Source organism: Lathyrus oleraceus, chromosome 7 (genome assembly GCF_024323335.1).
Source record: "Lathyrus oleraceus cultivar Zhongwan6 chromosome 7, CAAS_Psat_ZW6_1.0, whole genome shotgun sequence".
In the NCBI taxonomy this organism is placed as follows: Eukaryota; Viridiplantae; Streptophyta; class Magnoliopsida; order Fabales; family Fabaceae; genus Lathyrus; species Lathyrus oleraceus.
Genome location: NC_066585.1, coordinates 315282033 through 315309194, shown reverse-complemented (window position 1 = coordinate 315309194; position 27162 = coordinate 315282033). Strand labels below are relative to the sequence as shown.

Genomic DNA, 27162 nt, shown 5'->3' with positions numbered 1-27162 from the left:
ATATCTAGAATAACATCATACAAGTGTTAAATTTTGGTATTGTCACAACATAAGTGCCTAATGGCATTAATATATACACATGTCCAAACTAAAAACATCAATGGAACATGTTATACAATAATGCCTAAACAATAAAAATCTAAGAACTATGTACAATATCTTCATTGCACGCAAATCCACAGCGGAAGATCATAATGAACAGCAACCCTTGAAACATCCATAACAACTTCTCTTAGATTCAACCTGTAAAGAATACCTAAAAAATAACAACAATGATGGGATGAGATAATCATCTCAGTGAGTTCTCCTATCCTATGGATCCACTCGGCTCTACAGGGTTCTAATCAATGTTCAACTCATATCCAACTCAAGTCAACAAGGGAACAAAGACTGGAGCGATGGGGAACTATCTCGCAATTGTATGGCAACATGCATCTGAGTTCTCATAACTCAACCACGATCATTATTTAGATCACGAAACATCAATTCCCGATCGGACTTACGTCTAAGCCAGACTCGGTTCATGCATGCTCGTATGATTCGACTTTTGCGGTGGATATCCGGTTCCCCTATGGGACTTAAACCCACTTTTAAGAACCATCACCCGTATGGGACTCTAACCCACCTAGGGTATCTTTCACCGTATGGGACTCTAACCCACATAGGTGTCCACCTTTCCCCCATGTCCGCCATGGTTGGGGCTCAAACCCAATTGAGGCTCGAATCATTGGTCCCACATCCCAATGCTTACTCATCTAAGCATACCAATAGAGATGTGTACCACCACAGAAAAACACACATTCTGAATACATGATCGGTTCCACAAAACATTGGTTCCACGAACCGTAACAAATTCATCAATCATAGGTGACTTCATTCACCATAATACACAATAATAACGTGGCATGTTCCATACAATGCGTCTCATTCTTAATCATGGTAACAATTCGTCCACGACCTCACATAAGCGCCGTACGAATGAATACCGTATTCTCATACATGTATCTCACATGTTCCATAACCTAGATTATCTTTCTAAGTTATTAATCAAATTATTCTTCTAGGTTTCCTCACTAATCTTTGTAAGGTTTTTAATCATGTTATTTCACCTTCCACATAACAACAATATTTAATTTTCATCATGATAAAATTCATGGCATTTATAAATCACATAATATTTTATAACATGGAACATTAATAATAGTCCTTTACGTTATCTTTAGTCATGTTATTTCACAATCAACCATATTTAACACCCATCAAAATAAAATTCATAGAATTTGTAAGACGCATAATACACTATAATATGATATCATAATAATAGCCTTTTTTCATTATCTTACTAACGCATCCGTCCGCATCCAAAACGGAGTTATAACGCTCAATTAATTCATTAATCTATCTTAATCAAGATTTAGATTAATATTTATTCATTGCATAAGCATTCAACAACAACCTCTCTAACCTAGTGGTAAGGCATGTAGTACAGACAGAAATTAAATTCTGTTTCTATGTTAACCGGTTAACCTAAACCAGAAAGTGGATTTTGCTACGCGTTAACCGGTTACCTCATACCGTTAACCGGTTAACACTGTAAAAAGAGGAAAAATTCCAATTTCCATTAATTCTCGGTAACTTCTTTCCTTAAATAACTCCACTTCTTTTATTTTTCAACATGATATCAACACATAGCACGGATAGGGAGTCTAACCCCACAAATATAGATTATTTTCCCCCAAAGAAACACACTTACCCTCAGAGTGCCTACTATCCAAAATGGTACAAGAACCTTACCGACTTCCATTAGTATAATAACGTCCTTGATGACTCACAAAAGTTCAGAATAAGACCAACACTCTACAGAAGCTAGGTATCCAGGATTCCGACTTCCATTAGTATAATAACGTCCTTGATGACTCACAAAAGTTCAGAATAAGACCAACACTCTACAGAAGCTAGGTATCCAGGATTACATTGCTACAACCATGAAACGTAGAACATCTAAGTTCATCATGTGTTCGATGTAGCTAAACCAAACCAGTTTGACAACGTCTGGTTCTGGTTACTATATTCCATATCAAATCCTCTCATAGGGTTTTGATTCATTCAATATTTCTCCCGACACATGATCTCGACCAAAACAACATAACACCATTAAGGAACTTTAAATCATCAACAAAACACCACTTCTAAGGAACTTAAGCAATCTAGAACGTCTTCTATGATCTTAGCTCATGCTCTTACTAACATACCACCTGAGTTACATGTTTAACTTTAGGAATAACTGATTCTCGTTCCTCCTGGGAAGTATAACTCATGAATCCTCCAATAGGGTAGAGTATCATCGTACACATCCATTACCACTCTCAGGGAGTCTACATCTATTGCTATGAATCCAAATGAATTAATCAATTTCATACCATGACCAACCACTTCACACCTTACCAATATATACCATATACCTAACTAATCTCTTCCAGATCACCACTTAGTAGGTCTCTTCCAAATCTGTTCCTTATAGTTATTCATAATCATAATAGTGGTACTTCCCAGACTTACTTAAATTGAGTATGGTCTACTAAGTTGGTTTTCCCACACGTCTGACTTCCATGGTATCTCCTTAGATGACAAACTACGCACTACACCTTCGAAAATCCCAATTTCAAAACTACCAATCTGACTTGTGGTGACTTGTAACTCCATCCTTAATTTGTACATCCACAACGGTACACTTATGACATTTAGGACATCCTTAGCTCCAACACGGTGTGAATATTTATACTCCGCGAATAACCAACCAACCAAATACTTCTCAAGAAGATAAATAACAACCAGACTTCCAATAAGCCACTACTACTCTTACAATTCAAATAAAATGCACTTAAGATGAACCTTGTCATTGCCATGCACTTATGACTGGAATTTTCTTCTAAACCAATACCTACTACTCCCTTCATCATACTGGGGTTACTTGTCTAGATGACTTGCTACGGACAATCCTCATTGTCCCCCAATAAGCTCTTACAACATAACATATTCAACATCCTACACTTAGTCCATATGCTCCAGCTTAGCTTATCTTTCATTGTCTATCATCAACTCAACTTCTTAGAATACAAGACTCACTGCTCAACAAAATGTATGTTACTTACATCCATCTCAAGACAAGGAATCCACTACACTTACTTGTGACCATAATACTTCTATCACATACTTCTCTTAACACCAAGGTCTAACTTCCTCTATTCCACTATGTAACACCCCGGACTGCTTTCAGGATTATCAACTAACCCCACAAATCAACACGGGCCTTTTTCAACATGTTTTGTCCTCACTCACACACTTTCCAGGAAACTTCCCAAAAGGTCACCCATCCCAATACTACTCCAAGTCAAGCACGCTTAACTATGGAGTTCTTATTGGTTAGGATACCGAAAAGAAGATGCACCTTGTTGATATAGGTAGTACCAATTAATCCTTATAAGCCTTCTTTCAACCGTGTAGTCTCATACCTGCACAACCTCAGGATCCCTCTCATTCCGATGTGAATTCGGTTTTTCCCCTAGAAGCTACTAGGAGTGTCTCATTGTCATGCATCATGCATCGACAACCACTCCATCGCCCTCGGATGTTACATGTAACCACTCTCCGGCCTCTCCGACCTCGGGTGTTACACACTACATACTCTAGAAATCCTCGATGTGAACAATCATCAACTACACGCCCATAACTTTGTCTTAATGAATCCTAATGGTCCCATTGTGCCTTTATCTAAAATGTTCCTCATTACAACGGTTGTATTGCAACATCCTCACTACTTCCACACTCGGTGTTCACTTCTCTTCCCATGGTAATTCTCTCAGTTCCAATTACAAAACCATTCTACAAGACTTCCTTAAATCCAACTTAATTGCTCTTGTCCTCAACCAGTTCTCATACAACCAAAACCCACTGGAGCTTCCATTACTATATAATGGGCGTTATCTCATTCCAACACAAACTCTTATAATTGATCCTTAGGTAACTCATCATTCCATTATAGTTGCTCACTAACACTAAACCTCTGACTAACTATCTTGAACCCGATCTCCCTTCTAAGACTGGATATACTTGGTTTATCTTCTAGCTTCCATTTGGTCCATACATGTTTCGCTTGGAACAAACAACCATGTCCTCGAGTCTCTCCTTAGACTTCACCACTACTTTAGGCTCCCAACAAAACTGAACGTCCTTATCCCTCAAGTCTTCAACCACTTGCAAGGTACCATTCCAAATATATATATTCCATTAAGTACTCTTGTTCTTCCAAAATATTTTAGTGGCCTTAGAAACTGAAACACTGATACACTACCCCACTTCCAAACCTTATGACATATGCGTAACATAACCATCCTTTCTACTTTACCATACAGAATTATTCACAATACTATTCCATATTAGTGAGTATATCTTACTCCACTAACAATCCACACCTTTCTCAAAGCTCTGACAATTCATCCAATAGAGATCCTCAACTTCTCAACTCTGTTAACACCGCAGAATCGCTTGAACGATACACTACTCTTCAATTCCATAATACCCAAATCACAACGCCTCTGAAACCTCAATTGGGCCATCTAGTTCTCCTTACTTTCTAACTCTTGGCTTGAGCCTATTCTCAAAGCGCAAGTTCAACCCACACTTCGGAGTCCTCGTGGTCGCTCAACCATGATCCTACCTACCATGCACATAATATTAGGTTGATCAGGCCCAATACTATATACAATGATATTAAGAATCATGTTGGCTAAACACACATATGAGGCAGGAATAGATTTACTTATGATGTTTCAAGGCTAGGTCGATAATCGACCTGCTCTGATACCAACTGTAACAACCCGTATAATATATATCTAGAATAATATCATACAAGTGTTAAATTTTGGTACTGTCACAACATAAGTGCCTAATGGCATTAATATATACACATGTCCAAACTAAAAACATCAATGGAACATGTTATACAATAATGCCTAAACAATAAAAATCTAAGAACTATGTACAATATCTTCATTGCACGCAAATTCACAGCGGAAGATCATAATGAACAGCAACCCTTGAAACATCCATAACAGCTTCTCTTAGATTCAACCTGTAAAGAATACCTGAAAAATAACAACAATGATGGGATGAGATAATAATCTCAGTGAGTTCTCCTATCCTATGGGTCCACTCGGCTCTACAGGGTTCTAATCAATGTTCAACTCATATCCAACTCAAGTCAACAAGGGAACGAAGACTTGAGCGATGGGGAACTATCTCGCAATTGTATGGGAACATGCATCTGAGTTCTCATAACTCAACCACGATCATTATTCAGATCACGAAACATCAATTCCCGATCGGACTTACGTCTAAGCCAGACTCGGTTCATGCATGCTCGTATGATTCGACTTTCGCGGTGGATATCAGGTTCCCCTATGGGACTTAAACCCACTTTTAAGAACCATCACCCGTATGGGACTCTAACCCACCTAGGGTATCTTTCACCGTATGGGACTCTAACCCACATAGGTGTCCACCTTTCCCCCATGTCCATCATGGTTGGGGCTCAAACCCAATTGAGGCTCGAATCATTGGTCTCACATCCCAATGCTTACTCATCTAAGCATACCAATAGAGATGTGTACCACCACAGAAAAACACACATTCTGAATACATGATCGGTTCCACAAAACATTGGTTCCACGAACCATAACAAATTCATAACTCATAGGTGACTTCATTCACCATAATACACAATAATAACATGGCATGTTCCATACAGTGCGTCTCATTCTTAATCATGGTAACAATTCGTCCACGACCTCACATAAGCGTCGTACGAATGAATACCGTATTCTCATACATGTATCTCACATGTTCCATAACCTAGATTATCTTTCTAAGTTATTAATCAAATTATTCTTCTAGGTTTCCTCACTCATCTTTGTAAGGTTTTTAATCATGTTATTCCACCTTCCACATAACAACAATATTTAATTTTCATCATGATAAAATTCATGCATTTATAAATCACATAATATTTTATAACAAGGAACAATAATAATAGTCCTTTACGTTATCTTTAGTCATGTTATTTCACAATCAACCATATTTAACACCCATTAAAATAAAATTCATAGAATTTGTAAGACGCATAATACACTATAATATGATATCATAATAATAGCCTTTTTTCATTATCTTACTAACGCATCCGTCCGCATCCAAAACGGAGTTATAACGCTCAATTAATTCATTAATCTATCTTAATCAAGATTTAGATTAATATTTATTCATTGCATAAGCATTCAACAACAACCTCTCTAGCCTAGTGGTAAGGCATGTACAGTTTCAAGGAGGTCCTGGGTTTGAACACCACTGGTGACAAATTCTGTACAAGTCTGTTTCTATGTTAACCGGTTAACCACTCACGAAATTGCCCAGAAAGTGGATTTTGCTACGCGTTAACCTCTAAAGTAACTTCTTTCCTTAAATAACTCCACTTCTTTTATTTTTCAACATGATATCAACACATAGCACGGATAGGGATATTATAACTTAAATTCTGTCAAAATATTTAAAAAAAAATATTTTTTAGATTTATTTTAAAGTCTATTTTTTATATCTAATTAATTGATTCGTCTCTATCCTATATTTCAAACCCCCTAAATCTAATTTCCATCTTCTTTTCTACTTCAAGATGCATTCAAAAATATTTTTGTTTTAAAGATGTAAACCATTTCATGTTTAAATCCAAGAAATGAACTTTTTTTAACCCTTTTTTACATCAAGAGTTTTCCATTACTATACTCCAAAAACCTGGACGGACCTTAGACACAACCACATACTTCTCAGAATCAGTGCTCTTTGCCATTGATACGTGAGAAATGGTTCAATCAATGAAAAATGAGGGGTTTCAAAAGCTGAGTAGCTCAGAAATTATTTTGTGGCAAAGTGCTTGCACTATGGATGGGAAAATTAGATGAATGGTGATGAAGAGTTAGGGTTTGAGCAGAAATGGGTGGGATTGAGAATTGGGTTGAACAAAAGAATTGAACTGAATGGGACAAACATGTTTCTTTAAAAAAGGAGAAGATATTCCTTCTATTGAATTACAGAACTGACCAAACTATTACAAATATGTTTTTGTTTGTATATTTTGTGACAAGAATCACAAATATATATAGAGGTCCAAAATATATAAATATTTATAAAAATAATAAAGGTATAATTGTTTAATATATAAGAAAACTTTAAGACATTTACTTTATTTAAGAAGTAATATTTTTTATATTTATTTTTATTATTCTGAAACAATTTTCTTTATTTTGTTGGTGAACATTCCCCTGTCCCTGAAGTATGGTTAGGTACGTATCTATCATTTATTCATGGAATGTCATGTCTTTTTTTTTATAAATAATTTATTTTAAATAAATTTAAATTTAAATACAATTTTGTCTTATAAACATATACTTTATATCTTATGACAATAAAAAATTTGTTTAGTAACGATTTTTTCGTTACGAACACTTACTTTATTAGGTTATAATTTATTTTCCAAACTCTATTTTAAATAGTATTTTAATTTATAATTTATAATTTATTATTTTTCTTCCATTTTTACCTTTATTATTTTAATTAAAACACATTTTTACCCTTTATGATTTATTTTAATTTAAAATAAAATAATTATATATTAAATATAAAGAATATCAAACAATTATGTCATTTTATATTAATCCGTTAGTGGAATCACTGATTTTATCAAACACTTCAATTAACTTATCAACTATCAATCATCACCCTTTAACTGTAGATTATAAGATATCAGATATTAGTCGGTAGTCATGAATTATGAACTAGCTTATTTTATCGTATAATTTATCTTCTAGAAAGAGGAAAAATTCCAATTTCCATTAATTCTCGGTAACTTCTTTCCTTAAATAACTCCACTTCTTTTATTTTTCAACATGATATCAACACATAGCACGGATAGGGATATTACAACTTAAATTCTGTCAAAATATTTAAAAAAATATATTTTTTAGATTTATTTTAAAGTCTATTTTTTATATCATATTAATTGATTCGTCTCTATCCTATATTTCAAACCCCCTAAATCTAATATCCATCTTCTTTTCTACTTCAAGATGCATTCAAAAATATTTTTGTTTTAAATATGTAAACCATTTCATGTTTAAATCCAAGAAATGAACTTTTTTTAACCCTTTTTTACATCAAGAGTTTTCCATTACTATACTCCAAAAACCTGGACGGACCTTAGACACAACCACATACTTCTCAGAATCAGTGCTCTTTGCCATTGATACGTGAGAAATGGTTCAATCAATGAAAAATGAGGGGTTTCAAAAGCTGAGTAGCTCAGAAATTATTTTGTGGCAAAGTGCTTGCACTATGGATGGGAAAATTAGATGAATGGTGATGAAGAGTTAGGGTTTGAGCAGAAATGGGTGGGATTGAGAATTGGGTTGAACAAAAGAATTGAACTGAATGGGACAAACATGTTTCTTTAAAAAAGGAGAAGATATTCCTTCTATTGAATTACAGAACTGACCAAACTATTACAAATATGTTTTTGTTTGTATATTTTGTGACAAGAATCACAAGTATATATAGAGGTCCAAAATATATAAATATTTATAAAAATAATAAAGGTATAATTGTTTAATATATAAGAAAACTTTAATACATTTACTTTATTTAAGAAGTAATATTTTTTATATTTATTTTTATTATTCTGAAACAATTTTCTTTATTTTGTTGGTGAACATTCCCCTGTCCCTGAAGTATGGTTAGGTACGTATCTATCATTTATTCATGGAATGCCATGTCTTTTTTTTATAAATAATTTATTTTAAATAAATTTAAATTTAAATACAATTTTGTCTTATAAACATATACTTTATATCTTATGACAATAAAAAATTTGTTTAGTAACGATTTTTTCGTTACGAACACTTACTGTATTAGGTTATAATTTATTTTCCAAACTCTATTTTAAATAGTATTTTAATTTATAGTTTATAATTTATTATTTTTCTTCCATTTTTACCTTTATTATTTTAATTAAAACACATTTTTACCCTTTATGATTTATTTTAATTTAAAATAAAATAATTATATATTAAATATAAAGAATATCAAACAATTATGTCATTTTATATTAATCCGTTAGTGGAATCACTGATTTTATCAAACACTTCAATTAACTTATCAACTATCGATCATCACCCTTTAACTGTAGATTATAAGATATCAGATATTAGTCGGTAGTCATGAATTATGAACTAGCTTATTTTATCGTATAATTTATCTTCTAGAAAGAGGAAAAATTCCAATTTCCATTAATTCTCGGTAACTTCTTTCCTTAAATAACTCCAGTTCTTTTATTTTTCAACATGATATCAACACATAGCACGGATAGGGATATTACAACTTAAATTCTGTCAAAATATTTTAAAAAAAACATTTTTTAGATTTATTTTAAAGTCTTTTTTTTATATCTAATTAATTGATTCGTCTCTATCCTATATTTCAAACCCCCTAAATCTAATTTCCATCTTCTTTTCTACTTCAACATGCATTCAAAAATATTTTTGTTTTAAATATGTAAACCATTTCATGTTTAAATCCAAGAAATGAACTTTTTTTAACCCTTTTTTACATCAAGAGTTTTCCATTACTATACTCCAAAAACCTGGACGGACCTTAGACACAACCACATACTTCTCAGAATCAGTGCTCTTTGCCATTGATACGTGAGAAATGGTTCAATCAATGAAAAATGAGGGGTTTCAAAAGCTGAGTAGCTCAGAAATTATTTTGTGGCAAAGTGCTTGCACTATGGATGGGAAAATTAGATGAATGGTGATGAAGAGTTAGGGTTTGAGCAGAAATGGGTGGGATTGAGAATTGGGTTGAACAAAAGAATTGAACTGAATGGGACAAACATGTTTCTTTAAAAAAGGAGAAGATATTCCTTCTATTGAATTACAGAACTGACCAAACTATTACAAATATGTTTTTGTTTGTATATTTTGTGACAAGAATCACAAGTATATATAGAGGTCCAAAATATATAAATATTTATAAAAATAATAAAGGTATAATTGTTTAATATATAAGAAAACTTTAATACATTTACTTTATTTAAGAAGTAATATTTTTTATATTTATTTTTATTATTCTGAAACAATTTTCTTTATTTTGTTGGTGAACATTCCCCTGTCCCTGAAGTATGGTTAGGTACGTATCTATCATTTATTCATGGAATGCCATGTCTTTTTTTTTATAAATAATTTATTTTAAATAAATTTAAATTTAAATACAATTTTGTCTTATAAACATATACTTTATATCTTATGACAATAAAAAATTTGTTTAGTAACGATTTTTTCGTTACGAACACTTACTTTATTAGGTTATAATTTATTTTCCAAACTCTATTTTAAATAGTATTTTAATTTATAGTTTATAATTTATTATTTTTCTTCCATTTTTACCTTTATTATTTTAATTAAAACACATTTTTACCCTTTATGATTTATTTTAATTTAAAATAAAATAATTATATATTAAATATGAAGAATATCAAACAATTATGTCATTTTATATTAATCCGTTAGTGGAATCACTGATTTTATCAAACACTTCAATTAACTTATCAACTATCAATCATCACCCTTTAACTGTAGATTATATGATATCAGATATTAGTCGGTAGTCATGAATTATGAACTAGCTTATTTTATCGTATAATTTATCTTCTAGAAAGAGGAAAAATTCCAATTTCCATTAATTCTCGGTAACTTCTTTCCTGAATAACTCCAGTTCTTTTATTTTTCAACATGATATCAACACATAGCACGGATAGGGATATTACAACTTAAATTCTGTCAAAATATTTAAAAAAAAACATTTTTTAGATTTATTTTAAAGTCTTTTTTTTATATCTAATTAATTGATTCGTCTCTATCCTATATTTCAAACCCCCTAAATCTAATTTCCATCTTCTTTTCTACTTCAAGATGCATTCAAAAATATTTTTGTTTTAAATATGTAAACCATTTCATGTTTAAATCCAAGAAATGAACTTTTTTTAACCCTTTTTTACATCAAGAGTTTTCCATTACTATACTCCAAAAACCTGGACGGACCTTAGACACAACCACATACTTCTCAGAATCAGTGCTCTTTGCCATTGATACGTGAGAAATGGTTCAATCAATGAAAAATGAGGGGTTTCAAAAGCTGAGTAGCTCAGAAATTATTTTGTGGCAAAGTGCTTGCACTATGGATGGGAAAATTAGATGAATGGTGATGAAGAGTTAGGGTTTGAGCAGAAATGGGTGGGATTGAGAATTGGGTTGAACAAAAGAATTGAACTGAATGGGACAAACATGTTTCTTTAAAAAAGGAGAAGATATTCCTTCTATTGAATTACAGAACTGACCAAACTATTACAAATATGTTTTTGTTTGTATATTTTGTGACAAGAATCACAAGTATATATAGAGGTCCAAAATATATAAATATTTATAAAAATAATAAAGGTATAATTGTTTAATATATAAGAAAACTTTAATACATTTACTTTATTTAAGAAGTAATATTTTTTATATTTATTTTTATTATTCTGAAACAATTTTCTTTATTTTGTTGGTGAACATTCCCCTGTCCCTGAAGTATGGTTAGGTACGTATCTATCATTTATTCATGGAATGCCATGTCTTTTTTTTTATAAATAATTTATTTTAAATAAATTTAAATTTAAATACAATTTTGTCTTATAAACATATACTTTATATCTTATGACAATAAAAAATTTGTTTAGTAACGATTTTTTCGTTACGAACACTTACTTTATTAGGTTATAATTTATTTTCCAAACTCTATTTTAAATAGTATTTTAATTTATAGTTTATAATTTATTATTTTTCTTCCATTTTTACCTTTATTATTTTAATTAAAACACATTTTTACCCTTTATGATTTATTTTAATTTAAAATAAAATAATTATATATTAAATATAAAGAATATCAAACAATTATGTCATTTTATATTAATCCGTTAGTGGAATCACTGATTTTATCAAACACTTCAATTAACTTATCAACTATCAATCATCACCCTTTAACTGTAGATTATAAGATATCAGATATTAGTCGGTAGTCATGAATTATGAACTAGCTTATTTTATCGTATAATTTATCTTCTAGAAAGAGGAAAAATTCCAATTTCCATTAATTCTCGGTAACTTCTTTCCTTAAATAACTCCACTTCTTTTATTTTTCAACATGATATCAACACATAGCACGGATAGGGATATTACAACTTAAATTCTGTCAAAATATTTTAAAAAAAACATTTTTTAGATTTATTTTAAAGTCTTTTTTTTATATCTAATTAATTGATTCGTCTCTATCCTATATTTCAAACCCCCTAAATCTAATTTCCATCTTCTTTTCTACTTCAAGATGCATTCAAAAATATTTTTGTTTTAAAGATGTAAACCATTTCATGTTTAAATCCAAGAAATGAACTTTTTTTAACCCTTTTTTACATCAAGAGTTTTCCATTACTATACTCCAAAAACCTGGACGGACCTTAGACACAACCACATACTTCTCAGAATCAGTGCTCTTTGCCATTGATACGTGAGAAATGGTTCAATCAATGAAAAATGAGGGGTTTCAAAGCTGAGTAGCTCAGAAATTATTTTGTGGCAAAGTGCTTGCACTATGGATGGGAAAATTAGATGAATGGTGATGAAGAGTTAGGGTTTGAGCAGAAATGGGTGGGATTGAGAATTGGGTTGAACAAAAGAATTGAACTGAATGGGACAAACATGTTTCTTTAAAAAAGGAGAAGATATTCCTTCTATTGAATTACAGAACTGACCAAACTATTACAAATATGTTTTTGTTTGTATATTTTGTGACAAGAATCACAAGTATATATAGAGGTCCAAAATATATAAATATTTATAAAAATAATAAAGGTATAATTGTTTAATATATAAGAAAACTTTAATACATTTACTTTATTTAAGAAGTAATATTTTTTATATTTATTTTTATTATTCTGAAACAATTTTCTTTATTTTGTTGGTGAACATTCCCCTGTCCCTGAAGTATGGTTAGGTACGTATCTATCATTTATTCATGGAATGCCATGTCTTTTTTTTATAAATAATTTATTTTAAATAAATTTAAATTTAAATAAAATTTTGTCTTATAAACATATACATTATATCTTATGACAATAAAAAACTTGTTTAGTAACAATTTTTTCGTTACGAACACTTACTTTATTAGGTTATAATTTATTTTCCAAACTCTATTTTAAATAGTATTTTAATTTATAATTTATGATTTATTATTATTCTTCCATTTTTACCTTTATTATTTTAATTAAAACACATTTTTACCCTTTATGATTTATTTTAATTTAAAATAAAATAATTATATATTAAATATAAAGAATATCAAACAATTATGTCATTTTATATTAATCCGTTAGTGGAATCACTGATTTTATCAAACACTTCAATTAACTTATCAACTATCAATCATCACCCTTTAACTGTAGATTATAAGATATCAGATATTAGTCGGTAGTCATGAATTATGAACTAGCTTATTTTATCGTATAATTTATCTTCTAGAAAGAGGAAAAATTCCAATTTCCATTAATTCTCGGTAACTTCTTTCCTTAAATAACTCCACTTCTTTTATTTTTCAACATGATATCAACACATAGCACGGATAGGGATATTACAACTTAAATTCTGTCAGAATATTTTAAAAAAAACATTTTTTAGATTTATTTTAAAGTCTTTTTTTATATCTAATTAATTGATTCGTCTCTATCCTATATTTCAAACCCCCTAAATCTAATTTCCATCTTCTTTTCTACTTCAAGATGCATTCAAAAATATTTTTGTTTTAAAGATGTAAACCATTTCATGTTTAAATCCAAGAAATGAACTTTTTTAACCCTTTTTTACATCAAGAGTTTTCCATTACTATACTCCAAAAACCTGGACGGACCTTAGACACAACCACATACTTCTCAGAATCAGTGCTCTTTGCCATTGATACGTGAGAAATGGTTCAATCAATGAAAAATGAGGGGTTTCAAAAGCTGAGTAGCTCAGAAATTATTTTGTGGCAAAGTGCTTGCACTATGGATGGGAAAATTAGATGAATGGTGATGAAGAGTTAGGGTTTGAGCAGAAATGGGTGGGATTGAGAATTGGGTTGAACAAAAGAATTGAACTGAATGGGACAAACATGTTTCTTTAAAAAAGGAGAAGATATTCCTTCTATTGAATTACAGAACTGACCAAACTATTACAAATATGTTTTTGTTTGTATATTTTGTGACAAGAATCACAAGTATATATAGAGGTCCAAAATATATAAATATTTATAAAAATAATAAAGGTATAATTGTTTAATATATAAGAAAACTTTAATACATTTACTTTATTTAAGAAGTAATATTTTTTATATTTATTTTTATTATTCTGAAACAATTTTCTTTATTTTGTTGGTGAACATTCCCCTGTCCCTGAAGTATGGTTAGGTACGTATCTATCATTTATTCATGGAATGCCATGTCTTTTTTTTTATAAATAATTTATTTTAAATAAATTTAAATTTAAATAAAATTTTGTCTTATAAACATATACTTTATATCTTATGACAATAAAAAATTTGTTTAGTAACGATTTTTTCGTTACGAACACTTACTTTATTAGGTTATAATTTATTTTCCAAACTCTATTTTAAATAGTATTTTAATTTATAGTTTATAATTTATTATTTTTCTTCCATTTTTACCATTATTATTTTAGTTAAAACACATTTTTACCCTTTATGATTTATTTTAATTTAAAATAAAATAATTATATATTAAATATAAAGAATATCAAACAATTATGTCATTTTATATTAATCCGTTAGTGGAATCACCGATTTTATCAAACACTTCAATTAACTTATCAACTATCAATCATCACCCTTTAACTGTAGATTATAAGATATCGGATATTAGTCGGTAGTCATGAATTATGAACTAGCTTATTTTATCGTATAGTTTATCTTCTAGAAAGAGGAAAAATTCCAATTTCCATTAATTCTCGGTAACTTCTTTCCTTAAATAACTCCACTTCTTTTATTTTTCAACATGATATCAACACATAGCACGGATAGGGATATTACAACTTAAATTCTGTCAAAATATTTAAAAAAAAAAATATTTTTTAGATTTATTTTAAAGTCTTTTTTTTATATCTAATTAATTGATTCGTCTCTATCCTATATTTCAAACCCCCTAAATCTAATTTCCATCTTCTTTTCTACTTCAAGATGCATTCAAAATATTTTTGTTTTAAAGATGTAAACCATTTCATGTTTAAATCCAAGAAATGAACTTTTTTTAACCCTTTTTTACATCAAGAGTTTTCCATTACTATACTCCAAAAACCTGGACGGACCTTAGAGACAACCACATACTTCTCAGAATCAGTGCTCTTTGCCATTGATACGTGAGAAATGGTTCAATCAATGAAAAATGAGGGGTTTCGAAAGCTGAGTAGCTCAGAAATTATTTTGTGGCAAAGTGCTTGCACTATGGATGGGAAAATTAGATGAATGGTGATGAAGAGTTAGGGTTTGAGCAGAAATGGGTGGGATTGAGAATTGGGTTGAACAAAAGAATTGAACTGAATGGGACAAACATGTTTCTTTAAAAAAGGAGAAGATATTCCTTCTATTGAATTACAGAACTGACCAAACTATTACAAATATGTTTTTGTTTGTATATTTTGTGACAAGAGTCACAAGTATATATAGAGGTCCAAAATATATAAATATTTATAAAAATAATAAAGGTATAATTGTTTAATATATAAGAAAACTTTAAGACATTTACTTTATTTAAGAAGTAATATTTTTTATATTTATTTTTATTATTCTGAAACAATTTTCTTTATTTTGTTGGTGAACATTCCCCTGTCCCTGAAGTATGGTTAGGTACGTATCTATCATTTATTCATGGAATGCCATGTCTTTTTTTTATAAATAATTTATTTTAAATAAATTTAAATTTAAATAAAATTTTGTCTTATAAACATATATTTATATCTTATGACAATAAAAAATTTGTTTAGTAACGATTTTTTCGTTACGAACACTTACTTTATTAGGTTATAATTTATTTTCCAAACTCTATTTTAAATAGTATTTTAATTTATAGTTTATAATTTATTATTTTTCTTCCATTTTTACCTTTATTATTTTAATTAAAACACATTTTTACCCTTTATGATTTATTTTAATTTAAAATAAAATAATTATATATTAAATATAAAGAATATCAAACAATTATGTCATTTTATATTAATCCGTTAGTGGAATCACTGATTTTATCAAACACTTCAATTAACTTATCAACTATCAATCATCACCCTTTAACTGTAGATTATAAGGTATCAGATATTAGTCGGTAGTCATGAATTATGAACTAGCTTATTTTATCGTATAATTTATCTTCTAGAAAGAGGAAAAATTCCAATTTCCATTAATTCTCGGTAACTTCTTTCCTTAAATAACTCCACTTCTTTTATTTTTCAACATGATATCAACACATAGCACGGATAGGGATATTACAACTTAAATTCTGTCAAAATATTTAAAAAAAATATTTTTTAGGTTTATTTTAAAGTCTTTTTTTTATATCTAATTAATTGATTCGTCTCTATCTTATATTTCAAACCCCCTAAATCTAATTTCCATCTTTTTTTCTACTTCAAGATGCATTCAAAAATACTTTTGTTTTAAAGATGTAAACCATTTCATGTTTAAATCCAAGAAATGAACTTTTTTTAACCCTTTTTTACATCAAGAGTTTTCCATTACTATACTCCAAAAACCTGGACGGACCTTAGACACAACCACATACTTCTCAGAATCAGTGCTCGTTGCCATTGATACGTGAGAAATGGTTCAATCAATGAAAAATGAGGGGTTTCAAAAGCTGAGTAGCTCAGAAATTATTTTGTGGCAAAGTGCTTGCACTATGGATGGGAAAATTAGATGAATGGTGATGAAGAGTTAGGGTTTGAGCAGAAATGGGTGGGATTGAGAATTGGGTTGAACAAAAGAATTGAACTGAATGGGACAAACATGTTTCTTTAAAAAAGGAGAAGATATTCCTTCTTTTGAATTACAGAACTGACCAAACTATTACAAATATGTTTTTGTTTGTATATTTTGTGACAAGAATTACAAGTATATATAGAGGTCCAAACTATATAAAGATTTATAAAAATAATAAAGGTATAATTGTTTAATATATAAGAAAACTTTAATACATTTACTTTATTTAAGAAGTAATATTTTTTATATTTATTTTTATTATTCTGAAACAATTTTCTTTATTTTGTTGGTGAACATTCCCCTGTCCCGGAAGTATGGTTAGGTACATATCTATTATTTATTCATGGAATGCCATGTCTTTTTTTTATAAATAATTTATTTTAAATAAATTTAAATTTAAATAAAATTTTGTCTTATAAACATATACTTTATATCTTATGACAATAAAAAATTTGTTTAGTAACGATTTTTTCGTTACGAACACTTACTTTATTAGGTTATAAATTTATTTTCCAAACTCTATTTTAAATAGTATTTTAATTTATAGTTTATAATTTATTATTTTTCTTCCATTTTTACCTTTATTATTTTAATTAAAACACATTTTTACCCTTTATGATTTATTTTAATTTAAAATAAAATAATTATATATTAAATATAAAGAATATCAAACAATTATGTCATTTTATATTAATCCGATAGTGGAATCACTGATTTTATCAAACACTTCAATTAACTTATCAACTATCAATCATCACACTTTAACTGTAGATTATAAGATATCGGATATTAGTCGGTAGTCATGAATTATGAACTAGCATATTTTATCGTATAATATATCTTCTAGAAAGAGGAAAAATTCCAATTTCCATTAATTCTCGGTAACTTCTTTCCTTAAATAACTCCACTTCTTTTATTTTTCAACATGATATCAACACATAGCACGGATAGGGATATTACAACTTAAATTCTGTCAAAATATTTAAAAAAATATATTTTTTAGGTTTATTTTAAAGTCTTTTTTTTATATCTAATTAATTGATTCGTCTCTATCCTATATTTCAAACCCCCTAAATCTAATTTCCATCTTTTTTTCTACTTCAAGATGCATTCAAAAATACTTTTGTTTTAAAGATGTAAACCATTTCATGTTTAAATCCAAGAAATGAACTTTTTTTAACCCTTTTTTACATCAAGAGTTTTCCATTACTATACTCCAAAAACCTGGACGGACCTTAGACACAACCACATACTTCTCAGAATCAGTGCTCTTTGCCATTGATACGTGAGAAATGGTTCAATCAATGAAAAATGAGGGGTTTCGAAAGCTGAGTAGCTCAGAAATTATTTTGTGGCAAAGTGCTTGCACTATGGATGGGAAAATTAGATGAATGGTGATGAAGAGTTAGGGTTTGAGCAGAAATGGGTGGGATTGAGAATTGGGTTGAACAAAAGAATTGAACTGAATGGGACAAACATGTTTCTTTAAAAAAGGAGAAGATATTCCTTCTATTGAATTACAGAACTGACCAAACTATTACAAATATGTTTTTGTTTGTATATTTCGTGACAAGAATCACAAGTATATATAGAGGTCCAAAATATATAAATATTTATAAAAATAATAAAGGTATAATTGTTTAATATATAAGAAAACTTTAATACATTTACTTTATTTAAGAAGTAATATTTTTTATATTTATTTTTATTATTCTGAAACAATTTTCTTTATTTTGTTGGTGAACATTCCCCTGTCCCTGAAGTATGGTTAGGTACGTATCTATCATTTATTTATGGAATGCCATGTCTTTTTTTTATAAATAATTTATTTTAAATAATTTTTAAATTTAAATAAAATTTTGTCTTATAAACATATACTTTATATCTTATGACAATAAAAAATTTGTTTAGTAACGATTTTTTCGTTACGAACACTTACTTTATTAGGTTATAATTTATTTTCCAAACTCTATTTGAGATAGTATTTTAATTTATAGTTTATAATTTATTCTTTTTCTTCCATTTTTACCTTTATTATTTTAATTAAAACACATTTTTACCCTTTATGATTTATTTTAATTTAAAATAAAATAATTATATATTAAATATAAAGAATATCAAACAATTATGTCATTTTATATTAATCCGTTAGTGGAATCACCGATTTTATCAAACACTTCAATTAACTTATCAACTATCAATCATCACCCTTTAACTGTAGATTATAAGATATCGGATATTAGTCGGTAGTCATGAATTATGAACTAGCTTATTTTATCGTATAATTTATCTTCTAGAAAGAGGAAAAATTCCAATTTCCATTAATTCTCGGTAACTTCTTTCCTTAAATAACTCCACTTCTTTTATTTTTCAACATGATATCAACACATAGCACGGATAGGGATATTACAACTTAAATTCTGTCAAAATATTTTAAAAAAAAAATTTTTTAGATTTATTTTAAAGTCTTTTTTTTATATCTAATTAATTGATTCGTCTCTATCCTATATTTCAAACCCCCTAAATCTAATTTCCATCTTCTTTTCTACTTCAAGATGCATTCAAAAATATTTTTGTTTTAAAGATGTAAACCATTTCATGTTTAAATCCAAGAAATGAACTTTTTTAACCCTTTTTTACATCAAGAGTTTTCCATTACTATACTCCCAAAAACCTGGACGGACCTTAGACAAACCACATACTTCTCAGAATCAGTGCTCTTTGCCATTGATACGTGAGAAATGGTTCAATCAATGAAAAATGAGGGGTTTCGAAAGCTGAGTAGCTCAGAAATTATTTTGTGGCAAAGTGCTTGCACTATGGATGGGAAAATTAGATGAATGGTGATGAAGAGTTAGGGTTTGAGCAGAAATGGGTGGGATTGAGAATTGGGTTGAACAAAAGAATTGAACTGAATGGGACAAACATGTTTCTTTAAAAAAGGAGAAGATATTCCTTCTTTTGAATTACAGAACTGACCAAACTATTACAAATATGTTTTTGTTTGTATATTTTGTGACAAGAATCACAAGTATATATAGAGGTCCAAACTATATAAATATTTATAAAAATAATAAAGGTATAATTGTTTAATATATAAGAAAACTTTAATACATTTACTTTATTTAAGAAGTAATATTTTTTATATTTATTTTTATTATTCTGAAACAATTTTCTTTATTTTGTTGGTGAACATTCCCCTGTCCCTGAAGTATGGTTAGGTACATATCTATCATTTATTCATGGAATGCCTTGTCTTTTTTTTATAAATAATTTATTTTAAATAAATTTAAATTTAAATAAAATTTTGTCTTATAAACATATACTTTATATCTTATGACAATAAAAAATTTGTTTAGTAACGATTTTTTCGTTACGAACACTTACTTTATTAGGTTATAATTTATTTTCCAAACTCTATTTAAATAGTATTTTAATTTATAGTTTATAATTTATTATTTTTCTTCCATTTTTACCTTTATTATTTTAATTAAAACACATTTTTACCCTTTATGATTTATTTTAATTTAAAATAAAATAATTATATATTAAATATAAAGAATATCAAACAATTATGTCATTTTATATTAATCCGTTAGTGGAATCACTGATTTTATCAAACACTTCAATTAACTTATCAACTATCAATCATCACCCTTTAACTGTAGATTATAAGATATCGATATTAGTCGGTAGTCATGAATTATGAACTAGCTTATTTTATCGTATAATTTATCTTCTAGAAAGAGGAAAAATTCCAATTTCCATTAATTCTCGGTAACTTCTTTCCTTAAATAACTCCACTTCTTTTATTTTTCAACATGATATCAACACATAGCACGGATAGGGATATTACAACTTAAATTCTGTCAAAATATTTTAAAAAAATTTTTTAGATTTATTTTAAAGTCTTTTTTTTATATCTAATTAATTGATTCGTCTCTATCCTATATTTCAAACCCCCTAAATCTAATTTCCATCTTCTTTTCTACTTCAAGATGCATTCAAAAATATTTTGTTTTAAAGATGTAAACCATTTCATGTTTAAATCCAAGAAATGAACTTTTTTTAACCCTTTTTTACATCAAGAGTTTTCCATTACTATACTCCAAAAACCTGGACGGACCTTAGACACAACCACATACTTCTCAGAATCAGTGCTCTTTGCCATTGATACGTGAGAAATGGTTCAATCAATGAAAAATGAGGGGTTTCGAAAGCTGAGTAGCTCAGAAATTATTTTGTGGCAAAGTGCTTGCACTATGGATGGGAAAATTAGATGAATGGTGATGAAGAGTTAGGGTTTGAGCAGAAATGGGTGGGATTGAGAATTGGGTTGAACAAAAGAATTGAACTGAATGGGACAAACATGTTTCTTTAAAAAAGGAGAAGATATTCCTTCTGATTGAATTACAGAACTGACCAAACTATTACAAATATGTTTTTGTTTGTATATTTTGTGACAAGAATCACAAGTATATATAGAGGTCCAAAATATATAAATATTTATAAAAATAATAAAGGTATAATTGTTTAATATATAAGAAAACTTTAATACATTTACTTTATTTAAGAAGTAATATTTTTATATTTATTTTTATTATTCTGAAACAATTTTCTTTATTTTGTTGGTGAACATTCCCCTGTCCCTGAAGTATGGTTAGGTACGTATCTATCATTTATTTATGGAATGCCATGTCTTTTTTTTATAAATAATTTATTTTAAATAAATTTAAATTTAAATAAAATTTTGTCTTATAAACATATACTTTATATCTTATGACAATAAAAAATTTGTTTAGTAACGATTTTTTCGTTACGAACACTTACTTTATTAGGTTATAATTTATTTTCCAAACTCTATTTTAGATAGTATTTTAATTTATAGTTTATATTTATTATTTTTCTTCCATTTTTACCTTTATTATTTTAATTAAAACACATTTTTACCCTTTATGATTTATTTTAATTTAAAATAAAATAATTATATATTAAATATAAAGAATATCAAACAATTATGTCATTTTATATTAATCCGTTAGTGGAATCACCGATTTTATCAAACACTTCAATTAACTTATCAACTATCAATCATCACCCTTTAACTGTAGATTATAAGATATCGGATATTAGTCGGTAGTCATGAATTATGAACTAGCTTATTTTATCGTATAATTTATCTTCTAGAAAGAGGAAAAATTCCAATTTCCATTAATTCTCGGTAACTTCTTTCCTTAAATAACTCCACTTCTTTTATTTTTCAACATGATATCAACACATAGCACGGATAGGGATATTACAACTTAAATTCTGTCAAAATATTTTAAAAAAATATTTTTAGATTTATTTTAAAGTCTTTTTTTATATCTAATTAATTGATTCGTCTCTATCCTATATTTCAAACCCCCTAATCTAATTTCCATCTTCTTTTCTTCACTTCAAGATGCATTCAAAATATTTTTGTTTTAAAGATGTAAACCATTTCATGTTTAAATCCAAGAAATGAACTTTTTTTAACCCTTTTTTACATCAAGAGTTTTCCATTACTATACTCCAAAAACCTGGACGGACCTTAGAGACAACCACATACTTCTCAGAATCAGTGCTCTTTGCCATTGATACGTGAGAAATGGTTCAATCAATGAAAAATGAGGGGTTTCGAAAGCTGAGTAGCTCAGAAATTATTTTGTGGCAAAGTGCTTGCACTATGGATGGGAAAATTAGATGAATGGTGATGAAGAGTTAGGGTTTGAGCAGAAATGGGTGGGATTGAGAATTGGGTTGAACAAAAGAATTGAACTGAATGGGACAAACATGTTTCTTTAAAAAAGGAGAAGATATTCCTTCTATTGAATTACAGAACTGACCAAACTATTACAAATATGTTTTTGTTTGTATATTTTGTGACAAGAATCACAAGTATATATAGAGGTCCAAAATATATAAATATTTTATAAATAATAAAGGTATAATTGTTTAATATATAAGAAAACTTTAATACATTTACTTTATTTAAGAAGTAATATTTTTTATATTTATTTTTATTATTCTGAAACAATTTTCTTTATTTTGTTGGTGAACATTCCCCTGTCCCTGAAGTATGGTTAGGTACGTATCTATCATTTATTCATGGAATGCCATGTCTTTTTTTTATAAATAATTTATTTTAAATAAATTTAAATTTAAATAAAATTTTGTCTTATAAACATATACTTTATATCTTATGACAATAAAAAATTTGTTTAGTAACGATTTTTTCGTTACGAACACTTACTTTATTAGGTTATAATTTATTTTCCAAACTCTATTTTAAATAGTATTTTAATTTATAGTTTATAATTTATTATTTTTCTTCCATTTTTACCTTTATTATTTTAATTAAAACACATTTTTACCCTTTATGATTTATTTAATTTAAAATAAAATAATTATATATTAAATATAAAGAATATCAAACAATTATGTCATTTTATATTAATCCGTTAGTGGAATCACCGATTTTATCAAACACTTCAATTAACTTATCAACTATCAATCATCACCCTTTAACTGTAGATTATAAGATATCAGATATTAGTCGGTAGTCATGAATTATGAACTAGCTTATTTTATCGTATAATTTATCTTCTAGAAAGAGGAAAAATTCCAATTTCCATTAATTCTCGGTAACTTCTTTCCTTAAATAACTCCACTTCTTTTATTTTTCAACATGATATCAACACATAGCACGGATAGGGATATTACAACTTAAATTCTGTCAAAATATTTTAAAAAAAAAATTTTTTAGATTTATTTTAAAGTCTTTTTTTATATCTAATTAATTGATTCGTCTCTATCCTATATTTCAAACCCCCTAAATCTAATTTCCATCTTCTTTTCTACTTCAAGATGCATTCAAAAATATTTTTGTTTTAAAGATGTAAACCATTTCATGTTTAAATCCAAGAAATGAACTTTTTTTAAACCTTTTTTACATCAAGAGTTTTCCATTACTATACTCCAAAAACCTGGACGGACCTTAGAGACAACCACATACTTCTCAGAATCAGTGCTCTTTGCCATTGATACGTGAGAAATGGTTCAATCAATGAAAAATGAGGGGTTTCGAAAGCTGAGTAGCTCAGAAATTATTTGTGGCAAAGTGCTTGCACTATGGATGGGAAAATTAGATGAATGGTGATGAAGAGTTAGGGTTTGAGCAGAAATGGGTGGGATTGAGAATTGGGTTGAACAAAAGAATTGAACTGAATGGGACAAACATGTTTCTTTAAAAAAGGAGAAGATATTCCTTCTATTGAATTACAGAACTGACCAAACTATTACAAATATGTTTTTGTTTGTATATTTTGTGACAAGAATCACAAGTATATATAGAGGTCCAAAATATATAAATATTTATAAAAATAATAAAGGTATAATTGTTTAATATATAAGAAAACTTTAATACATTTACTTTATTTAAGAAGTAATATTTTTTATATTTATTTTTATTATTCTGAAACAATTTTCTTTATTTTGTTGGTGAACATTCCCCTGTCCCTAAAGTATGGTTAGGTACGTATCTATCATTTATTTATGGAATGCCATGTCTTTTTTTTATAAATAATTTATTTTAAATAAATTTAAATTTAAATAAAATTTTGTCTTATAAACATATACTTTATATCTTATGACAATAAAAAATTTGTTTAGTAACGATTTTTTCGTTACGAACACTTACTTTATTAGGTTATAATTTATTTTCCAAACTCTATTTTAGATAGTATTTTAATTTATAGTTTATAATTTATTATTTTTCTTCCATTTTTACCTTTATTATTTTAATTAAAACACATTTTTACCCTTTATGATTTATTTTAATTTAAAATAAAATAATTATATATTAAATATAAAGAATATCAAACAATTATGTCATTTTATATTAATCCGTTAGTGGAATCACCGATTTTATCAAACACTTCAATTAACTTATCAACTATCAATCATCACCCTTTAACTGTAGATTATAAGATATCAGATATTAGTCGGTAGTCATGAATTATGAACTAGCTTATTTTATCGTATAATTTATCTTCTAGAAAGAGGAAAAATTCCAATTTCCATTAATTCTCGGTAACTTCTTTCCTTAAATAACTCCACTTCTTTTATTTTTCAACATGATATCAACACATAGCACGGATAGGGATATTACAACTTAAATTCTGTCAAAATATTTAAAAAAAAATATTTTTTAGATTTATTTTAAAGTCTTTTTTTTATATCTAATTAATTGATTCGTCTCTATCCTATATTTCAAACCCCCTAAATCTAATTTCCATCTTCTTTTCTACTTCAAGATGCATTCAAAAATATTTTTGTTTTAAAGATGTAAACCATTTCATGTTTAAATCCAAGAAATGAACTTTTTTTAACCCTTTTTTACATCAAGAGTTTCCATTACTATACTCCAAAAACCTGGACGGACCTTAGAGACAACCACATACTTCTCAGAATCAGTGCTCTTTGCCATTGATACGTGAGAAATGGTTCAATCAATGAAAAATGAGGGGTTTCGAAAGCTGAGTAGCTCAGAAATTTTTGTGGCAAAGTGCTTGCACTATGGATGGGAAAATTAGATGAATGGTGATGAAGAGTTAGGGTTTGAGCAGAAATGGGTGGGATTGAGAATTGGGTTGAACAAAAGAATTGAACTGAATGGGACAAACATGTTTCTTTAAAAAAGGAGAAGATATTCCTTCTATTGAATTACAGAACTGACCAAACTATTACAAATATGTTTTTGTTTGTATATTTTGTGACAAGAATCACAAGTATATATAGAGGTCCAAAATATATAAATATTTATAAAAATAATAAAGGTATAATTGTTTAATATATAAGAAAACTTTAATACATTTACTTTATTTAAGAAGTAATATTTTTTATATTTATTTTTATTATTCTGAAACAATTTTCTTTATTTTGTTGGTGAACATTCCCCTGTCCCTAAGTATGGTTAGGTACGTATCTATCATTTATTTATGGAATGCCATGTCTTTTTTTTATAATAATTTATTTTAAATAATTTAAATTTAAATAAAATTTTGTCTTATAAACATATACTTTATATCTTATGACAATAAAAATTTGTTTAGTAACGATTTTTTTCGTTACGAACACTTACTTTATTAGGTTATAATTTATTTTCCAAACTCTATTTTAAATAGTATTTTAATTTATAGTTTATAATTTATTATTTTTCTTCCATTTTTACCTTTATTATTTTAATTAAAACACATTTTTACCCTTTATGATTTATTTTAATTTAAAATAAAATAATTTATATTAAATATAAAGAATATCAAACAATTATGTCATTTTATATTAATCCGTTAGTGGAATCACTGATTTTATCAAACACTTCAATTAACTTATCAACTATCAATCATCACCCTTTAACTGTAGATTATAAGATATCAGATATTAGTCGGTAGTCATGAATTATGACTAGCTTATTTTATCGTATAATTTATCTTCTAGAAAGAGGAAAAATTCCAATTTCCATTAATTCTCGGTAACTTCTTTCCTTAAATAACTCCACTTCTTTTATTTTTCAACATGATATCAACACATAGCACGGATAGGGATATTACAACTTAAATTCTGTCAAAATTTTAAAAAAAAAATATTTTTTAGATTTATTTTAAGTCTTTTTTTTATATCTAATTAATTGATTCGTCTCTATCCTATATTTCAAACCCCCTAATCTAATTCCATCTTCTTTTCTACTTCATTCAGATGCATTCAAAAATATTTTTGTTTTAAAGATGTAAACCATTTCATGTTTAAATCCAAGAAATGAACTTTTTTTAACCCTTTTTTTACATCAAGAGTTTCCATTACTATACTCCAAAACCTGGACGGACCTTAGAGACAACCCATACTTCTCAGAATCAGTGCTCTTTGCCATTG

The 27162-nt window shown here is 28.1% G+C and overlaps 1 protein-coding gene across 5 annotated transcripts in view; it reads right to left on the bottom strand.

Moving 5' to 3' along the window:
• Window positions 1–14249, bottom strand: part of LOC127106932 (uncharacterized) — a 124623-nt gene extending 110374 nt beyond the window's left edge. The window contains exon 1 of one of the 5 annotated variants that reach the window (XM_051044227.1): window positions 14098–14249. In XM_051044227.1, the coding sequence (XP_050900184.1) occupies window positions 14098–14142 (45 nt within the window). In that variant the 5' untranslated portion in view covers window positions 14143–14249. Of the gene's footprint in view, window positions 1–6853; window positions 6998–8303; window positions 8448–9752; window positions 9897–11201; window positions 11346–14097 lie in introns of those variants that run through there. The other 4 variants (XM_051044228.1, XM_051044229.1, XM_051044230.1 and 1 more) reach the window with 4 other exon arrangements.
• Between the last annotated feature and the right edge of the window lie 12913 nt (window positions 14250–27162).